This window comes from Ranitomeya imitator, chromosome 7, assembly GCF_032444005.1.
Source record: "Ranitomeya imitator isolate aRanImi1 chromosome 7, aRanImi1.pri, whole genome shotgun sequence".
Classification (NCBI taxonomy): Eukaryota; Metazoa; Chordata; class Amphibia; order Anura; family Dendrobatidae; genus Ranitomeya; species Ranitomeya imitator.
The window spans coordinates 62,002,047-62,017,485 of record NC_091288.1 but is presented as its reverse complement, the minus strand read 5'-3'; the positions used below and the strand labels follow the sequence as shown (position 1 = coordinate 62,017,485).

The 15,439-nt window shown below is 41.2% G+C and overlaps 1 protein-coding gene across 7 annotated transcripts in view; it reads left to right on the top strand.

Moving 5' to 3' along the window:
* The window catches only part of COL6A3 (collagen type VI alpha 3 chain), a 158,057-nt gene that overhangs the window by 48,004 nt on the left and 94,614 nt on the right, over positions 1 to 15,439 (top strand). For all 7 annotated transcript variants that reach the window (XM_069733332.1, XM_069733331.1, XM_069733329.1 and 4 more), the window contains exon 2: positions 11,621 to 11,746. In XM_069733332.1, the coding sequence (XP_069589433.1) occupies positions 11,659 to 11,746 (88 nt within the window). In that variant the 5' untranslated portion in view covers positions 11,621 to 11,658. The remainder of the gene's footprint in view (positions 1 to 11,620; positions 11,747 to 15,439) is intronic.

Below are 15,439 nucleotides of genomic sequence, written 5' to 3'. Positions count from 1 at the left end.
GGCTTGACCCGGTGCTGTGGCCTCAGGCAATGCACAGTGTAAGGGGTATCATGAGGGGACAGGCACTTACTTGATCAGCAGCAGGTTCTCGCAGCGGTGACGATCTCGATCCTGGATAGATGGCTATTGTCCAAATGAAAGACTGAGGCACTGAAACGTTTAACCAGTTTACTTTAACATAAAAGGATTTACAATCCAGTCCTGTCACCGGAGTCTGTATGGGAACTCTGAGTTACTTTGACCCTGCCGGGGTCTTCGCCTCTTATTGTGCGCAATTTCTGTGTGGCCCTGCTGCTGTATGTGAACTGGCTGCCGGCCCAATCTGTCCCCTCCGGGTCCTGGTTCGACGGGCAACCCGAGTCCTTTTATCGGTTTACCCCCTCTGGGAGTACCGCTGAACTCTGTGTCTGTTGCTGCATCCGACCCTAGTGAAGCTGATATCACCTCAGGTTTTTCCGGTTGCTGTATTATATATAATGAATACAGCCACGGATCCGGTATCCGTCTTTGCGCCTGTTCTGGGTAGTGATTAATGCTACCCGGTTCTCACAATGTCCTTTTTCTCTATCTCTCTTCTCCTCAGGCCGGTGATTTAGGCCTGGTAACAGTCACAGGGCTGTTAGAAATTCAGCTGTATGACCTCTCACTATCAGCTCCTTGGCCCAACTGCCATTTCTTCTCTCAGACCAGAATGGATCAAGGGGAGTCTCTGGAGCTCCCCCTTCTGGCCGGAGGTGGTAGTGCAGTCTTGCTATTTTAGTATTTGTACTTACTGTCAGTAACTATTTTTGTGGCAAATACCCCTAGGGGTGCCACACTCCCACAAACAATCACATTGACATCTTACAGACAGCACCTTACTTCCACTAGCATCAAACACTCCAACCACACAAATGAATCAAGCTTCATCCATCTCTTATACTTGGCAGTATCATCCTATCTCCAGCTCATATTTATCTCTCCAACCCAATGGCTATTATATCTATTATATAAACATCCTGACCTACTCTTCTGTTTTGGGTTACTCACAAAAGTCACCATCTGGAGACCTGCTCTTCATAGCTATTTCCTAGATCTGGTACTAATGTCGAAAGCTGACAAACAGCCATGAACCACCCATCATGGGCTCACGAGACACATGTGGCTCTGAACCAAGTTTGGAGATCCCTGATATTGGCTATTAGGTCCCTGTGACTAAGAAATATTAGAAGCTCTTGTAGGCAAACGATTGAAAGACAAAAATATTCTCACCCTTAGGCTATATTCACACTTAGCGGTTTTTACCGCGGAACCGCCGCGATTTTGATGCTGCGGGTCCGCAGCAGTTTCCATAGCGTTTACAGTAACATGTAAACCGCAAACCGCTGTGCACATGCTGCGGGAAAAACCGCGCGGGAACGCAGCGGTTTACAACCCGCAGCATGTCACTTCTTTGTGCAGAATCGCTGCGATTCTGCACCCATAGGAATACATTGAACCGCTTACTTCCCGCATGGGGCTGTGCCCACGTTGCGGGAAGTAAGCGGATAATGTGCGGTTCCTACCCGGGGTGGAGGAGAGGAGACTCTCCTCCAGGCCCTGGGAACCATATTTGGGGTTAAAAAATAAAAAATCTGGTTATACTCACCCTCTGATGTCCGGAGCTCCTGGGCGCTGCACGCGGCTGTCCGGTCAGAGTTGCTGTGCGACCAGGACCTGCGGTGACGTCGCGGTCACATGACCATGACGTCACGAAGGGTCCTTCTCGCACAGCATCTCTGGAACCGGACCGCCGGGTGCAGCGCCGAGGGATCGGGACGTCAGAGGGTGAGTATAACCAATTTTTATTATTTTTAACATTACTATTGATGCTGCATATTGCTGCATATGCAGCATCAATAGTATAGGCGGAAACCCGCAGCGGAAAACGCGGAACAAACCGCGATAAATCTGCAGGGAGAACCGCAGTTGTTTTGCCCTCCAGATTTATCAAATCCGCTGCGGGAGAACCCGCAGGGACCCGACGCAAGGTGTGAACATAGCCTTAATGTTTGCATTCTTTCATTCCGTACAGTGAATGTGAATGATAACCACAGCACGGGAATCTGGTTGATGAGACACCAAAAGAAGTTTGTATCGGTGCTGTGAGATTCCACTGTTGCTGGAGACTTCTCTTTTGGCCAATGCAGTAGACTACTGTACATAAGACGGTCAGAAAGTACAGACCGGGTCACAGAGATATTGTGTTTGTAAACAGTTGTCATTTCCTCTTTGTAAACTTTTCTCATCCAGTCTAAATATAATAACAAAGTAGTAAAGATAAGTCTTTGTTTATCCGTTCAGAGATCCTGTAGTGTTGTGCAGCCAGCGCAAGGATCAAAGATTTATCTCTTCCTCTTCTCTCATCTACAGATGAAAACTTCTTTAAAAAAATGCAAACAAGTAGTGTAATAGGGTAAACTGTAAATATTCTTATAGTTTGGTTGAGTTCATCATCTGCCCCGATTGCCAAAAACCAAGTGCTATGAAGCAACATTTTTGCGAAAGAAGACGGGTAGCAAATTCAACTTTTCTAAACTAGATGATCTCCTCATTTAGACGAAAGAGTGTTGATTTATGTTGGCTGTCACTGGTCTGACCTCTAGCCATGGTCTCCAGCCTATGGTGCGCCAGCTGTTGCAAATCTTCCACTTCTACCATGACATGACTGTTGAAGGCTATCAGGGCATGATCGGAGTTCAGTGTTTGCAAGAGCTGGAGAACTACAGGTTTATGATTATGACCACTATTCTTTAGTCTTTAGAATTAATTATTCCTGGCTACAGAGATCTCGCTAATAGAAGTTCCTACGTTTTAGGTGGTAAACTTGAAGAGGTATTCAATGCAGGAAAAAAGGAAAACTAAAAGGAAACATTTCAAAATGAATTTTTTTAAATAATAAATCTCTTGACTTTCTGTTCAAGGAGGTCTCTGTAAGGCGGTGTGTTTTGGAGATGCATTTTGTGGCAATTACCATGCAATGATTCCATCTCTCTACAGGTAAATTCTACAAAATAATATATTTTACCCAATACTCAATATATAATACCCCAAAACAATGGGGGAAATTTATATGAAGTTTATACCGGTTTTGGAAAAATCATAACATACAATTTTAGATAACAAATCCTGCAAAAATTGCAATTGTTCCTGCATGCAAAAAGTAAAAAAAAAATGCATGGATGTCATTGGCATGAATCTAACAAATTACGGTAACAATGTGGAAAGAGAGAAAATACCATACATTTTCAAGAAAAATCTATGCTTGCTACTTTAAAGAGCCAAAGATGCATTAACCTGATTAAAAGGGACGCACCGCTTAAGATATTTGGTGCTTTTTAATCCAGTGAAGTATGGCTAAAGGCCTGTGTCACATTTGCGAGTCCTGGCACAGCCACTAGCGGTTCTGACTGGAGGGTTCAGCTGCATAGAGATACATGCAACTGCACACTCCGGTCCTGAGTGCCGGCGGCAGTACCAGGAATTGATGTGAGTTTCTCGCATTGCACTCGCAAGTGTGACACTGGCCTAAGACTAAAGGTACCGTCACATTAAGCGACGCTGCAGCGATATAGACAACGATGCCGATCGCTGCAGTGTCGCTGTTTAGTCGTTGTGTGGTCGCTGGAGAGCTGTCACACAGACAGCTCTCCAGCGACCAACGATGCCGAAGTCCCCGGGTAACCAGGGTAAACATCGGGTTACTAAATGCAGGGCCGCGCTTAGCAGTGGCATATCTAGGGGGGGGCAGCCGGGGCATTTGCCCTGGGCGCAGCCGGCAGGGGGGCGCAGTCGGGCCGCCTAATTCGGCGGTCCGCAGTGTCTCCCCCGGTGGCTGCATTCTGCCGCCCCCCGCACTGGGAGTCAGCTGTTCTCTGTGCCGACTGTCAAGCTGACAGCCGGCACAGGGAAGCTGCAGAGTTCCGGCTCCAAGTGTGTGCAGAGGGGGAGGGGAGCCCCTGCAGAGTGGCTGCGGCGGGCAGGGAGAAATCCCTGCAGCTCCACTGCCCAGCCGCACGATCTGTCTTCTTCCTGCTTCCTCTCACACAGACGCGCCGCTGGATGACGTCATCATTCAGCAGCCGGCTGTGTCAGAGGAAGGCGATGGAGCTGCTGCGCAGAGCGCGAGGAGAGGTGAGAGGAGTGTGTGTATGTGAGTGTGTGAATGTGAGTGTGTATGTGTGTGAATGTGTGTGTGTATGTGTGTGAATGTGTGTATGTGTGTTAATGTATGTGTATGTGTGTGAGTGTGTGTGAATGTGTGTGTGAATGTATGTGTGTGTGTGAATGTGTATGTGTGTGAGTGTGTGTGAATGAATGTATGTGTGTGAATGTGTATGAGTGTGTGTGTGTGTGTGTATGTGAGTGTGTGCGTATGTGTGTGTCTCAGTATTGTGTGTGTGTGTATCGCGCTGCAGGGGAATGTGCAGAGAAGTGAATGGTGTGTGGGGGGGAGGAGAGGGCAATGATGGGGCCGACGGGGGGCATATGCCCTTGGAGGGGGGGGGGGGGGGGCGCCAAAATTAATTCTTGCCCCGAGTTCCAGAAACGCTAGATACACCTCTGGCGCTTAGTAACCCGATATTTACCCTGGTTACCATTGTAAATGTAAAAAAAAAAACACTACATACTTACATTCTGGTGTCTGTCGCATCCCCCGGCGTCAGCTTCACTGCACTGTGTAAGCGCCGGCCGTAAAGCAGAGCGGTGACGTCACCGCTGTGCTCTGCTTTACGGCCGGCCGGCGCTGACACAGTGCAGGGAAGCTGACGCCGGGGGACGCGACAGACACCGGAATTTAAGTATGTAGTGTTTTTTTTTTTTTACATTTACAATGGTAACCAGGGTAAATATCGGGTTACTAAGCGCGGCCCTGCGCTTAGTAACCCGATGTTTACCCTGGTTACAAGTGAAGACATCGCTGGATCAGCGTCACACACGCCGATTCAGCGATGTCAGCGCGTGATCCAGCGACGAAATAAAGTTCTGGCCTTCTAGCTCTGACCAGCGATGTCACAGCAGGATCCTGATCGCTGCTGCGTGTTAAACACAACGATATCGCTATCCAGGACGCTGCAACGTCACGGATCGCTATCGTTATCATTCTAAAGTTGCTCAGTGTGAAGGTACCTTAAGTGGTCAAATTCTAATCTTAGTAAAATTGGGCCAATGATTCAGTACTAGATCTTAACTGTCATCTTTCATTGTCCTGGCGCTGCTTATCTGTTACCAGTAGAGATAAGGGGATCGATCCAAAGAGGATCAAGTTCGAGTCAAATTTCCAGAAATTTAAGGTTTCATAACAATTAAAACATTTTTGACATTTGATTTGTTGATCGCAAAAAAACCTTATCTGAACCATTTCCCATACTGCTGAAGCATCAGAGAGTGGGCTATCATCATTTTGCGCTGTCTCGCGGGCCTCCTCATATTATCCTGCAGCTATGACATCTTACAAATTACAGTGGTGGTCAGTACCAGGGCCATCACAGATCAGCAGTAACTACAGTGGAGCACAGTTTTGTGGCAGAGTCATTTTCCATCTCCAAATTCACTGGGTAAATCTCTCTTTCCTGTAGAGTGTAAACTCCTATGGTCATTGGGGTTGTCTTTCTCATTTAGAGTGTAAGCTTCTATGATCAGCAAGGTCCTCTCTTTCTCCTGTAGAGTGTAAGCTCCTATGGTCATTGGGTTTGTCTCTCTATCTCTCTCATTTAGAGTGTAATCTCTTAGTGTCAGCAAGGTCCTCTCTTTTTTTCTCTCTCCTGTAGAGTGTAAGTTGTTATGGTCAGCGGGGTCCTCTCTTCTGTAGAGCATAAGCTCTTATGGTCAGTGGTCTCCCCTCTTTCTCTCTCCTGTAGAGTGTAAGCTCTTATGATCAGCTGGGTCCTCTCTTCTGTAGAGCATAAGCTCTTATGGTTAGCGGTGTCTTCTCTCCCATAGAGTCTAAGTCTTATTGTCAGTGGAGTCTTCTTTTTCTCTCTCCTGTAGAGTGTAAGTTGTTATGGTCAGCGGGGTCCTCTCTTCTGTAGAGCATAAGCTCTTATGGTCAGCGGGGTCCTCTCTTCTGTAGAGCGTAAGCACTTATGGTCAGTGGTCTCCCTTCTTTCTCATGTAGAGTGTAAGCTCTATGATCAGCTGGGTCCTCTCTTCTGTAGAGCATAAGCTCTTATGGTTAGCAGTGTCTTCTCTCCCGTAGAGTCTAAGTCTTATTGTCAGTGGAGTCTTCTTTTTCTCTCTCCTGTAGAGTGTAAGCTCTCCGGGTCAGCGGGGTCTTCTCTCCTGCAGAGTGTAAGCTCTTATGGTCAGCTTGGCCTTTTCTCCTGTAGAGTTTAAGCTTTTATGGTCAGTGGGTCCTCTATTGATCTCTCTTTTCTTTGGAGTGGAAGCTCTTATGGACAAGCAGGGATCTCTCTCTCTCTCTCGCTCACGTGTATTTTCTGTGCAATTACATTCTTTACAGTTCTGAGATTCATGCTAATCAATTTTGGGGGACAATTTGTTGAAATTGAATTTCAAAACATCCGCTTAGTTATCAGCTCTCCTATTTAATGCCATGAACTACACCTGACTATGAAAATCTTGATTTTTCACCCATGGGCCACACCCTGAGTTACTAGGCAGGAGCCTGAACACATACAGTATAAGCTTCTTCTCAGCCCACAGGTTATCTGAATAACTATTTATTGTGAAGACTGAAAAAAAACTTCCAAATTACCGTAATAATTTTTAATAGTTTCCCATTAAGAGTTTAAAACTAGGTATGAACATCTTAGATATTTATTTAATGCAACTCTCAATAACTATTTTATATTTGGTATTAAACCTCTATTCATGCAGTGGGTTCTTTGCCATTCAATAAAAGGCAGGATGTAAGTCTGGAGTCAAAAATTCCATATGTAATGTATTACTGCATAATTTAGTTCATACTTGGCTCTTTGCAGTCATTTTACAGGGACATTCTTGGGCAGACAGTTAACGTATGCTTTTAATGACACATACCAGCCATTAATTGTATTTTCCAAAGGCTGTAAATTAGACTTCTATATGGAAAACACTTCTACTGTCCCAACAATATGAAGATTTTTTTCTAATTTGAGACGTGTGAATGGTTTGCGCTGGCAGATGAGTAGGCGACGGTAACGTCACTTCCTGGCATGGAGGTGAGGAACAAAACAAAGTGACCTGCCAGAGCCATGGCAGTTGTGAAAAAATAGATTTGCTATTGCATTTTTGTCACTGTGGCGCTGTCAAGTTCATGTCAGGAGCACCTTCACTAATCAGCTGAACTGGACTTATATGGAAATGAGAAGATGAGGTCTTTATGTCACGTCTTCCACTTCTACTGGGTTTATATAATAGTATTCCAGTTTTCAAGTAATGACAAAAAATACACTCTGAGTAGGTAAAGCATAAGATTTGCAAGTAGTAAAGAAAGCAGCATGAGACATGGGGGCTGCAATGAAATATGTATTTATTTAGCAACCATAACCGATTTGTTTACAGAACTAGGCAGCCCTTTTATTCCAGTCCTCCTATATTGGCCAATATGGTATATCAGCCTCTTAACCTGTGGATTAAATTTAAATAGCTCCATGGCCAGGACCTCACTATGCAGGGAGTCCACAGCTGGATCTTCCCACCTCACCATGTCCTCCTTACACACAACCACCTCATCCTATGTCACACTAGATGGGTCATCAACACAACTCTGATTGGTGGATGGCACAAGACAGACACAACAAGGCAGAAGTACATAGGCATATATATACACCGAACACTATAGGTGGGCTACTTTCTCGGCAAGAAGAACCCTTTCACATTCAAGGCATGTACCTTATGAACAATTTAACCACTCTCACACAAGTATTCTCTCTGAGCAGAATGGTTTTCTGTGGTTAACCTGGAAAATGATTGGAATAACCATTATATTCTTGGTCGTGTTTCGTAAATGTTAGGTTCATAATTACTTTTGTCTTAAGGGATAATGTTTCTCCCTGACATGCCTGGGATGCCAATGTAAGAAGGCTTGTAAGACATGCAATGCTCCTCTGGGAAATTAAATATGTAAATTGCCAATTCGGAGAGAAGGTCTTAATTCAGATTGTTCTGTAGTGAATGTACAACAACCATGCCTGGTTTTGCAGGAACCTAATTATTCAGTGCAGATTTACTCAGATTTTCACCATGGCAGTCAAAAGGGGAAATTTGTGAGAACAGCAGGAAGAGTACAATTTTTTTTCTAATTTGAGCTCCTTCATCTCTTAGAACGGATTCCAACGACTGTAATAATACTGTACTTTTATATCCATTTTGGAGTCACAAGATTCGGCTTTGTTGACTCAAATTCAGATCATCATAGTGTTCTATATTAATGTAAATGTGGTTCCCTACAATCACAAGTATATACGTTGCGATCTACTGCTGCAGAATAATGACCATGTTGAAGGAGATTTGTGCTAAATTTTACACTTGGTATTAACTTACAGGTTTTGATCAGGAGTTTGTGGCTTTTTGTAGTAGATATCACAATTTGTTGTTGATGGGTTAATACGCTAAATTTAATGCAAAAATTAAATGACAAATGAGTCACCGCTTTGTCTAGCTAATCAATTTTCTCTAAATTAAACATTACAAGAAATCGCAGAAAATATATCTCTCTCCTATATTCATTAGACTCTTCCAGGTATCTCATTTTAAGCCACCTTTAAACCACCACGTCTGTGGTTTGATACTGTATATCCAGTTTGTTCTATTACGAACAGTTGCAATCAAAATTATTTAGTAGGACCATTACAAATTTTTATGTTTATAAGAAAAATGTACAAACTTTCCAATAACTAAACAAAAACAACTTACGGTATATAGCTTAACAGTTTTTAGTCCTTCGTAAAGAACCTTTGGCTGTTATGACCTGCTACAAAAGTGGTGCACAGCCAGACACCAGCTTCTGGTAGCGTTCCTGAGAAATCTTACCAATTCCTAATGGGCAGTGGGCCCAAGTTCACTAAATTCACTAAAATTCTTGGGCTGTCAAGTGAGCAGCGTAAAAAGTCTAAGACAAGAGGTTACTGTCCTGCGCAAGCAAAGAAAAGGATGCAAAACAATACTGAGGCGTTAAATGGTCCTAGATATTCAGCAGGAAGTAAAGTTCTCAAGTTCAAAGATAAAGAGACACTGACTACCAGGATATGTCAAAAAGTTATCAGATTCCTGAAGAGGAACTACAAAAGACCTTGGGTGACAACAGACACTAAGGTCTTAGCCTGCACAATAAGGTGCATACTAAGTGTTGAAAGTCTCCTTGCCCAAAAACCATGACATATACCTCCACTGACCCAAAAATCTAAGAATAATTGTAGAGGCTGTTACACAAATCCCCCAAAAAATAGTGAAGTGGTGGCCGTGGCCCGTGAGGAATTGTTTAAGCTCAGGAAGGCGTGACAGAAGCTGGTGTATGACAATGCATCACAATATCTGCAGGTCATATCATCCAAAGTGGTTGTACTAGTATCAAAGATGGTCGTCCTGAAGAGGGTGAATAATTCTGAGACTTCAGTATCATTAAAAGTGTCATTTTGTGATAAATGTGGATAAACCACTTGTTACATTAGTTGTGTTGAGAGATTGGCATTTTTCTTGTTTGATTGGTTCATCGCAAACAGCATAAAGTTTGTAAGTTTTGGCAATAAACCTAAATTGCAGGTTTAGTAATCCTCAGACTGCTATGAAATGCTTGTAATGAAAACCAGTAGTTTATGACATTTTTATACATAGGAATACATTTCAGCATGTGTTAGGCATCAACCAAATTTTCAAAAATCTTCATCCTCTGTGTTTTCTGGAAGGCTCCAGTGGTCACCCGCTGAGCAAACATGTGGCAGAAGCACAGCCGAAAGAAATGAGCAGCCTAAATAACTCATGTCAGCATTCAGACCTTTAGAGGATGCTCTTAACTTTCAAAGTAGGACAGATAGGTCAGTGTATGGATGAGTAATGTTTGTGTTACTGTTAGGTACAGTAAATGCAAAGCTTTTTATGAGGTTAAATGGGTTTAATAATGACATATTAATGGCCTATCCGTAGGCTGAATACCTGTAATCTGCTCCAGCAGTGACCAGAACTATGTATGGGGTAGAGCACAGCATCCCCATACATTTCTTAGTGGCCTCCGCTGAGAACTGCTGCTGTTTATCTACCATTCAAGTCAAGTAATTGCACTTCATTACTCGGCAGGGGTTGCCGTGCTCATTCCCGTACGTCTCTTAGTTCCGGAAACTCCAAAGCAGTTTTCAGCAGATAGCGGGGTACCGGATGTTGTATTACCCCAATTACATATCGATGGCCAATCCTATGAATAAGCCATCATATCCGGATTTTCTGGAGCAGTACAAGTCAACAAAGACTGTTCCGATATTGTTTCTGCACAATGTAGTATTCTGTATCGAAGTTTATTGTAAGACATGTAAATCTATTCTTATATTTCATAATGGATATGAAAGGGTTTGTCCAGTCTTGTACATGCCATATTCACAAATAATACTCCAAATGACTAATAGATGTGCTTTTTCTTGCCGAGATCTGCTTATTCCTTTAAAATTGGGTCTCATTGAACTCTGCATGGATGAATGGATGCAAAATATTAATATTAAATGAGTCCACCTAAAACAGCTGGAATGCTAAGTAATGCAATTCTCATTTTAATATTAGGCACTGAGGCTTTAAAAAAAAAAATTCTAAAATTGACACCAGCCTCATCAGGTCTAAGAGCGCAAATTAATAATGTACGAGAGTGTGTATTGTCTAATCTGGCAATTAAGTAGAGATAATCGGATTGCTTCGCTAAACCCTGTTCCACAGTCCAGGTCAGTGCCCTCAGTCCGTGGACAGGAGATGTGCAAATTTCCTGAGCTTCTAGGTTCCTTAGGGCTACGCTTAATGCTCCAGCAACAAACTCACAGTGATGTCCTTGGCACAGGTGGTGTTTCACCAGTCTGGCTAATCAAAAGCAGAGACTTGGAGCCCGGGGGTTGAGGGCCAAGGAAATTTGCACAGCTTCTGTCCAGAGACAAAGAGCACTGACCTGGATGGTGGACTGTGGTGGTGCAAAGTGATCTGCTCATCTCTACAATTAAGGAAATTAATGCAAGAGACCGAACCAGCAGTGGCAAATTTAGGGTGTTGTGTAAATTACTGAATAAGTTTATATATTTCAACAGCCCAATTGTGATTTTATTGTTTCTTTATATTGATGCCCCGTGTAACATAAAAAATATCATATCCCATTCGGAAACAATTTCTTTTTATTACAGAAACTTCTGTGGTTTTCTTGACCATGGGAGTAGATATGGTAATTTCCTTTACACTCCAGGCTTCTACTGTACTTTTATTTTATATTTTAGAAAAAAACTCAATGTTGCTCTAACTTCAAGCTATCATCTTAAGTCATTTTGTAAAGTATGTACAGTAGATTAGTATTAATGACTATGCGGTTCTTGTCGAAATGGGTTTCCAATCCATAGGGAAAATATATAAATAAAAAATCAAAATGATTGCAATTTTTTTCTCGTGTTTACATTATTCTTCTTGTTTTTCCATACAGTTTGATAATCTGGTGCTTACAGACCTTACGTGGGCAAGATGAAAGAGCATCGGGTCATGCCGTTGTTGGCTGCTTTGTGCCTCGTGCTCTCAGGGATCCACAAGCTGGATGCACAACAGCCAGAAGGTAGGTGGAGATCAGATTGGTCAAGTGGAGAAAAAGGCTAACACTTAAGAAAACTGTGCACCTTATAGAATATATTATAGAAACACATATTTGGAAAGTACACATACAATAATAAAATAATCATCACATCATTGCCATCCGAGAAACAATACCCTTTTACTCTATTTTGTAAAATAGTATAGTCTACAGGTAAGTAACAGATTTGTTTTGTTTTACCTAAATGGTTCTAAAATTTTTAATTTTTAATTTGCTATCACACATTAAATTTGCATAGTTTACATTAGGTATTATGAATTAAATACCACTTACACCCCTAAATGAAAAGAATAAGGATCAGCAGCACTGGGATCATTGTTGTTGTTCTAGGCATTGACGATCATCATGGCATGAGATCTCATTTCAAGCTTCTCAGCCCCAATGGAAATTCTAAAGAATTACCCAACGAGTGATCCTATATAATCTATAATATGGGCCAGGGAGACGTTTTGCCCCCCATTATGTCTCACAACCCAGGTGTTGCCACAACCCTCTGCATTCCCGATAATTGCCCATAGTAAACAGGCTGTCAATCGTTTTGCTTGTTCGCTGGGTGAACTGATTGTCAAATTTGCTTAAAAATCATTGTGCTCAGCCTGTGTAAACAGGACTTGTGCTGCCGAGGGCAATCTATTACCAATAGTACTAAGCACATGAGAAGTTTGCCTGTCTGAACAGGATTACAAATGACCACCAATCAACAAACATCTAGCTGTTTGGTGATAGTTTATCAGTCACCATTTGATCATGTAAACCTACTCTAAAACCCCAGGATATGAAACCCCTGTAGCTCTTATTGCCCCAAACTAAAACAAATGTGTTGATCTGGTCACAAATTAGTTTAAACAAGGTTGAGGGAAAGAGAAATGAGGATTATAAACCCAAAGACAGATTTGACTTAAAGGGATATTCCAATCTCCAAGATCCTATCCCAATACGTAGTAGATGTAATAATAATAATATTAGGAAATTCCTCCAATTAGAAATGTAGAATAGTTTTTTTTTATTCGCTATGTCTTTTACCTCATGTGCAGGCATTGCAGGACCTTAAGTATCCATGGTTATGTCCACAGATGAAGTGACAGATCGCTACTTGCTAGTGGTCGTAACCATGGATACCTAAGGTCCTGTAATGCCTGCACATGAATAAAGAGACATAGCAAATCAGAATAACTATGCAACATTTCTAATTGGATGGATTTGGTAATATTATTATTAATACACCTACTCTATATTGGGATAGGATCTTGTAGATGGGAATATTCCTTTAACTCATTGTGCAGTCTGCTATGTACAGTGATGCATAGAGGCTATAGAAGCCAAATGATCAAAGGTTTTTAATGGGACCCTAATACAAAAATTTGTTTTAGACTGAAATTCATGACTTTTCTTAGAATAATAAAAAAAAAGCAAAAAGGTATTTTTTGTGACTGATATTTCACTTTAGAGTTAGTTTAGAAGGGTAAAAAGAATTCTATAAATGACATCATCTCAGCTGCAGGGGTAACACGGATTCTGTAAATGGCATCATCTAAGTTACATAGTTTCACAGAGATTTCTCAGCCAGTTACCACCCACTCTAAATAATGTTCTTGGAACATACAATCTTGAAGGCCGTAAGGTTAGATGACAAGTCTCAAGGTCGTGATTGATGCAGCTTGTACTCATTTGACCTCTTAATGAGTTTATATTTCCATGATGCTACACTTCTTTGTAAACTTTACACTCAATCGCCATGGAAATTATACAATTTATGAGGAAATATATTGAAGTATCAGATATTCAACATTGCCTTTCACACGCATAAGACATGCTATCTGGTCACGTCAGAAGCATGCTGACCATGTAGAGCGCACTGACGTCTAATGATGATCGAAAGGCTGGACTTTCTACCGTAACAAATAGATTTTACTATGCTTTGTTATATATTATATATATTGAATATTTTGGTTATTTTTCCTAATTTAAGAGAAAAGAGAAGCGTCCAAAGTTCTAGATTAAAAACGTCTTAATTTAATCATCAAATAGATGTTACATTTTTCGGAAAGTGGTGTAAAAACATAACACCAATGCGTTTCTGCTGCAGATGTGTCCTTAATCATGACCTTAAATGAGCATCCATTGGAAATGCGTTGGGGTTTTTTATGCACTGCTTTCTGATTTGACAACTATTTAATAACTAAATAAAGCAGATTTTAATATTGGGCATTGGACACTTCTCTTTTCACTTGAATGTTTATCAGAGTATGGCTGGAGCACTTTTTCCTTGCACCCAGATAAATATTTAAGGCTCTGATAAAATCCTGTTTATATTTCCTATTTTTCATAATGCCTTAGAATAAGACCAAAGTGAAAGCCAGCCACTCGAAAGAGGTTACATGTTGCTGTTGATGTATTTTATACAGTGATGACTCTACATATCTACTCCAAAGACCACCCCGAGGCAACTAACCTTCACCTAATCCTCCAAAATTACTTACTACACACACCATACATAAATTAATTACATTTTTTCACTACCAAAACACAATAGGGGATGAAAACAGAAGTAAAGCCAAGATAAAGCTACAAGAGACTTCTGAAAGTTCCAAAAATTGCATTAAAACATGAACTGAGGGTTAACAATGTCTTATCAGTAAGACTCTAAAATCTGTGGTCAAGGAAAGAAAACATACACTGCTATCCTAGTAACAATCCCAACAGAATAAACATTTCCATTAGTAGCTGTACTTATTATATGTGCAATGGCTACTTGAAAAAATGCCAACATCACAAAAAAATGGCTGCATTAAGAGAAATATTTAGCTTGTGGTGTTTCACGGGGGAATTGGATCATGTCCGGTCATCACTGGTATTGTCATAAATGCCTTAACATGATTCTGCATTACTTGTTTGAATAATTGCTTTCCAGATCTAACTCTGACATTAGTTGACTAATTTAAAGAGACCATAAAATACTAAAAATGCAATAGCAAGTTAAAGGAAGCAATAGGATATTACAATGCCAATACTCATTTGCAGAAACTCCCAGGCTATGATGTATACAGCAAAAGAAAGACTCTCTTTTGCTGCATGCATCTCTAAAGAAAGCAGTATCAAAACACTGCAAACAAAAAACATAAAATGTACCAATAATGGGTAAATTAGGTGGGTTTTGACAGAAGTCACCCACCTTTCATTTATTCAATATTGCAGTAGTTAGGACTCATCTGGCATTAATCACCATCACTTTTCTAAGAAGAAAACACTTTTCTAAGAAGAACAGTGAAGGACAACATTTAATTAGTTGGGTGACTAGAAGGTTGAGTTCCTTTCCCACTTACACAAATTATATAATTTATGCCACTGAAAGTTGTGAGGGACCTTTCCGACAGATGATGTTCATGCCATCTTTCCATTGCAATTAGACCAAATAAGTAGAGTAACTACATTACTGCATGGGTATTTTTTTTATCTACTGTAAATGGAGAAAAAAACTTCAATGATTATATTACATAAAATCAAATTCTGCAAAAAGTACATAAATTCCGGTAAAATGACAAGGTCTCTGTTATTTTAGATAACCAATGCTTTGTCAAACTCTCATATTATGGTTTGGCAGCTCCTATCCAAACAGAATGCAGAACGCTGATTTTAAATGTTGCGGTTGTGTAATGA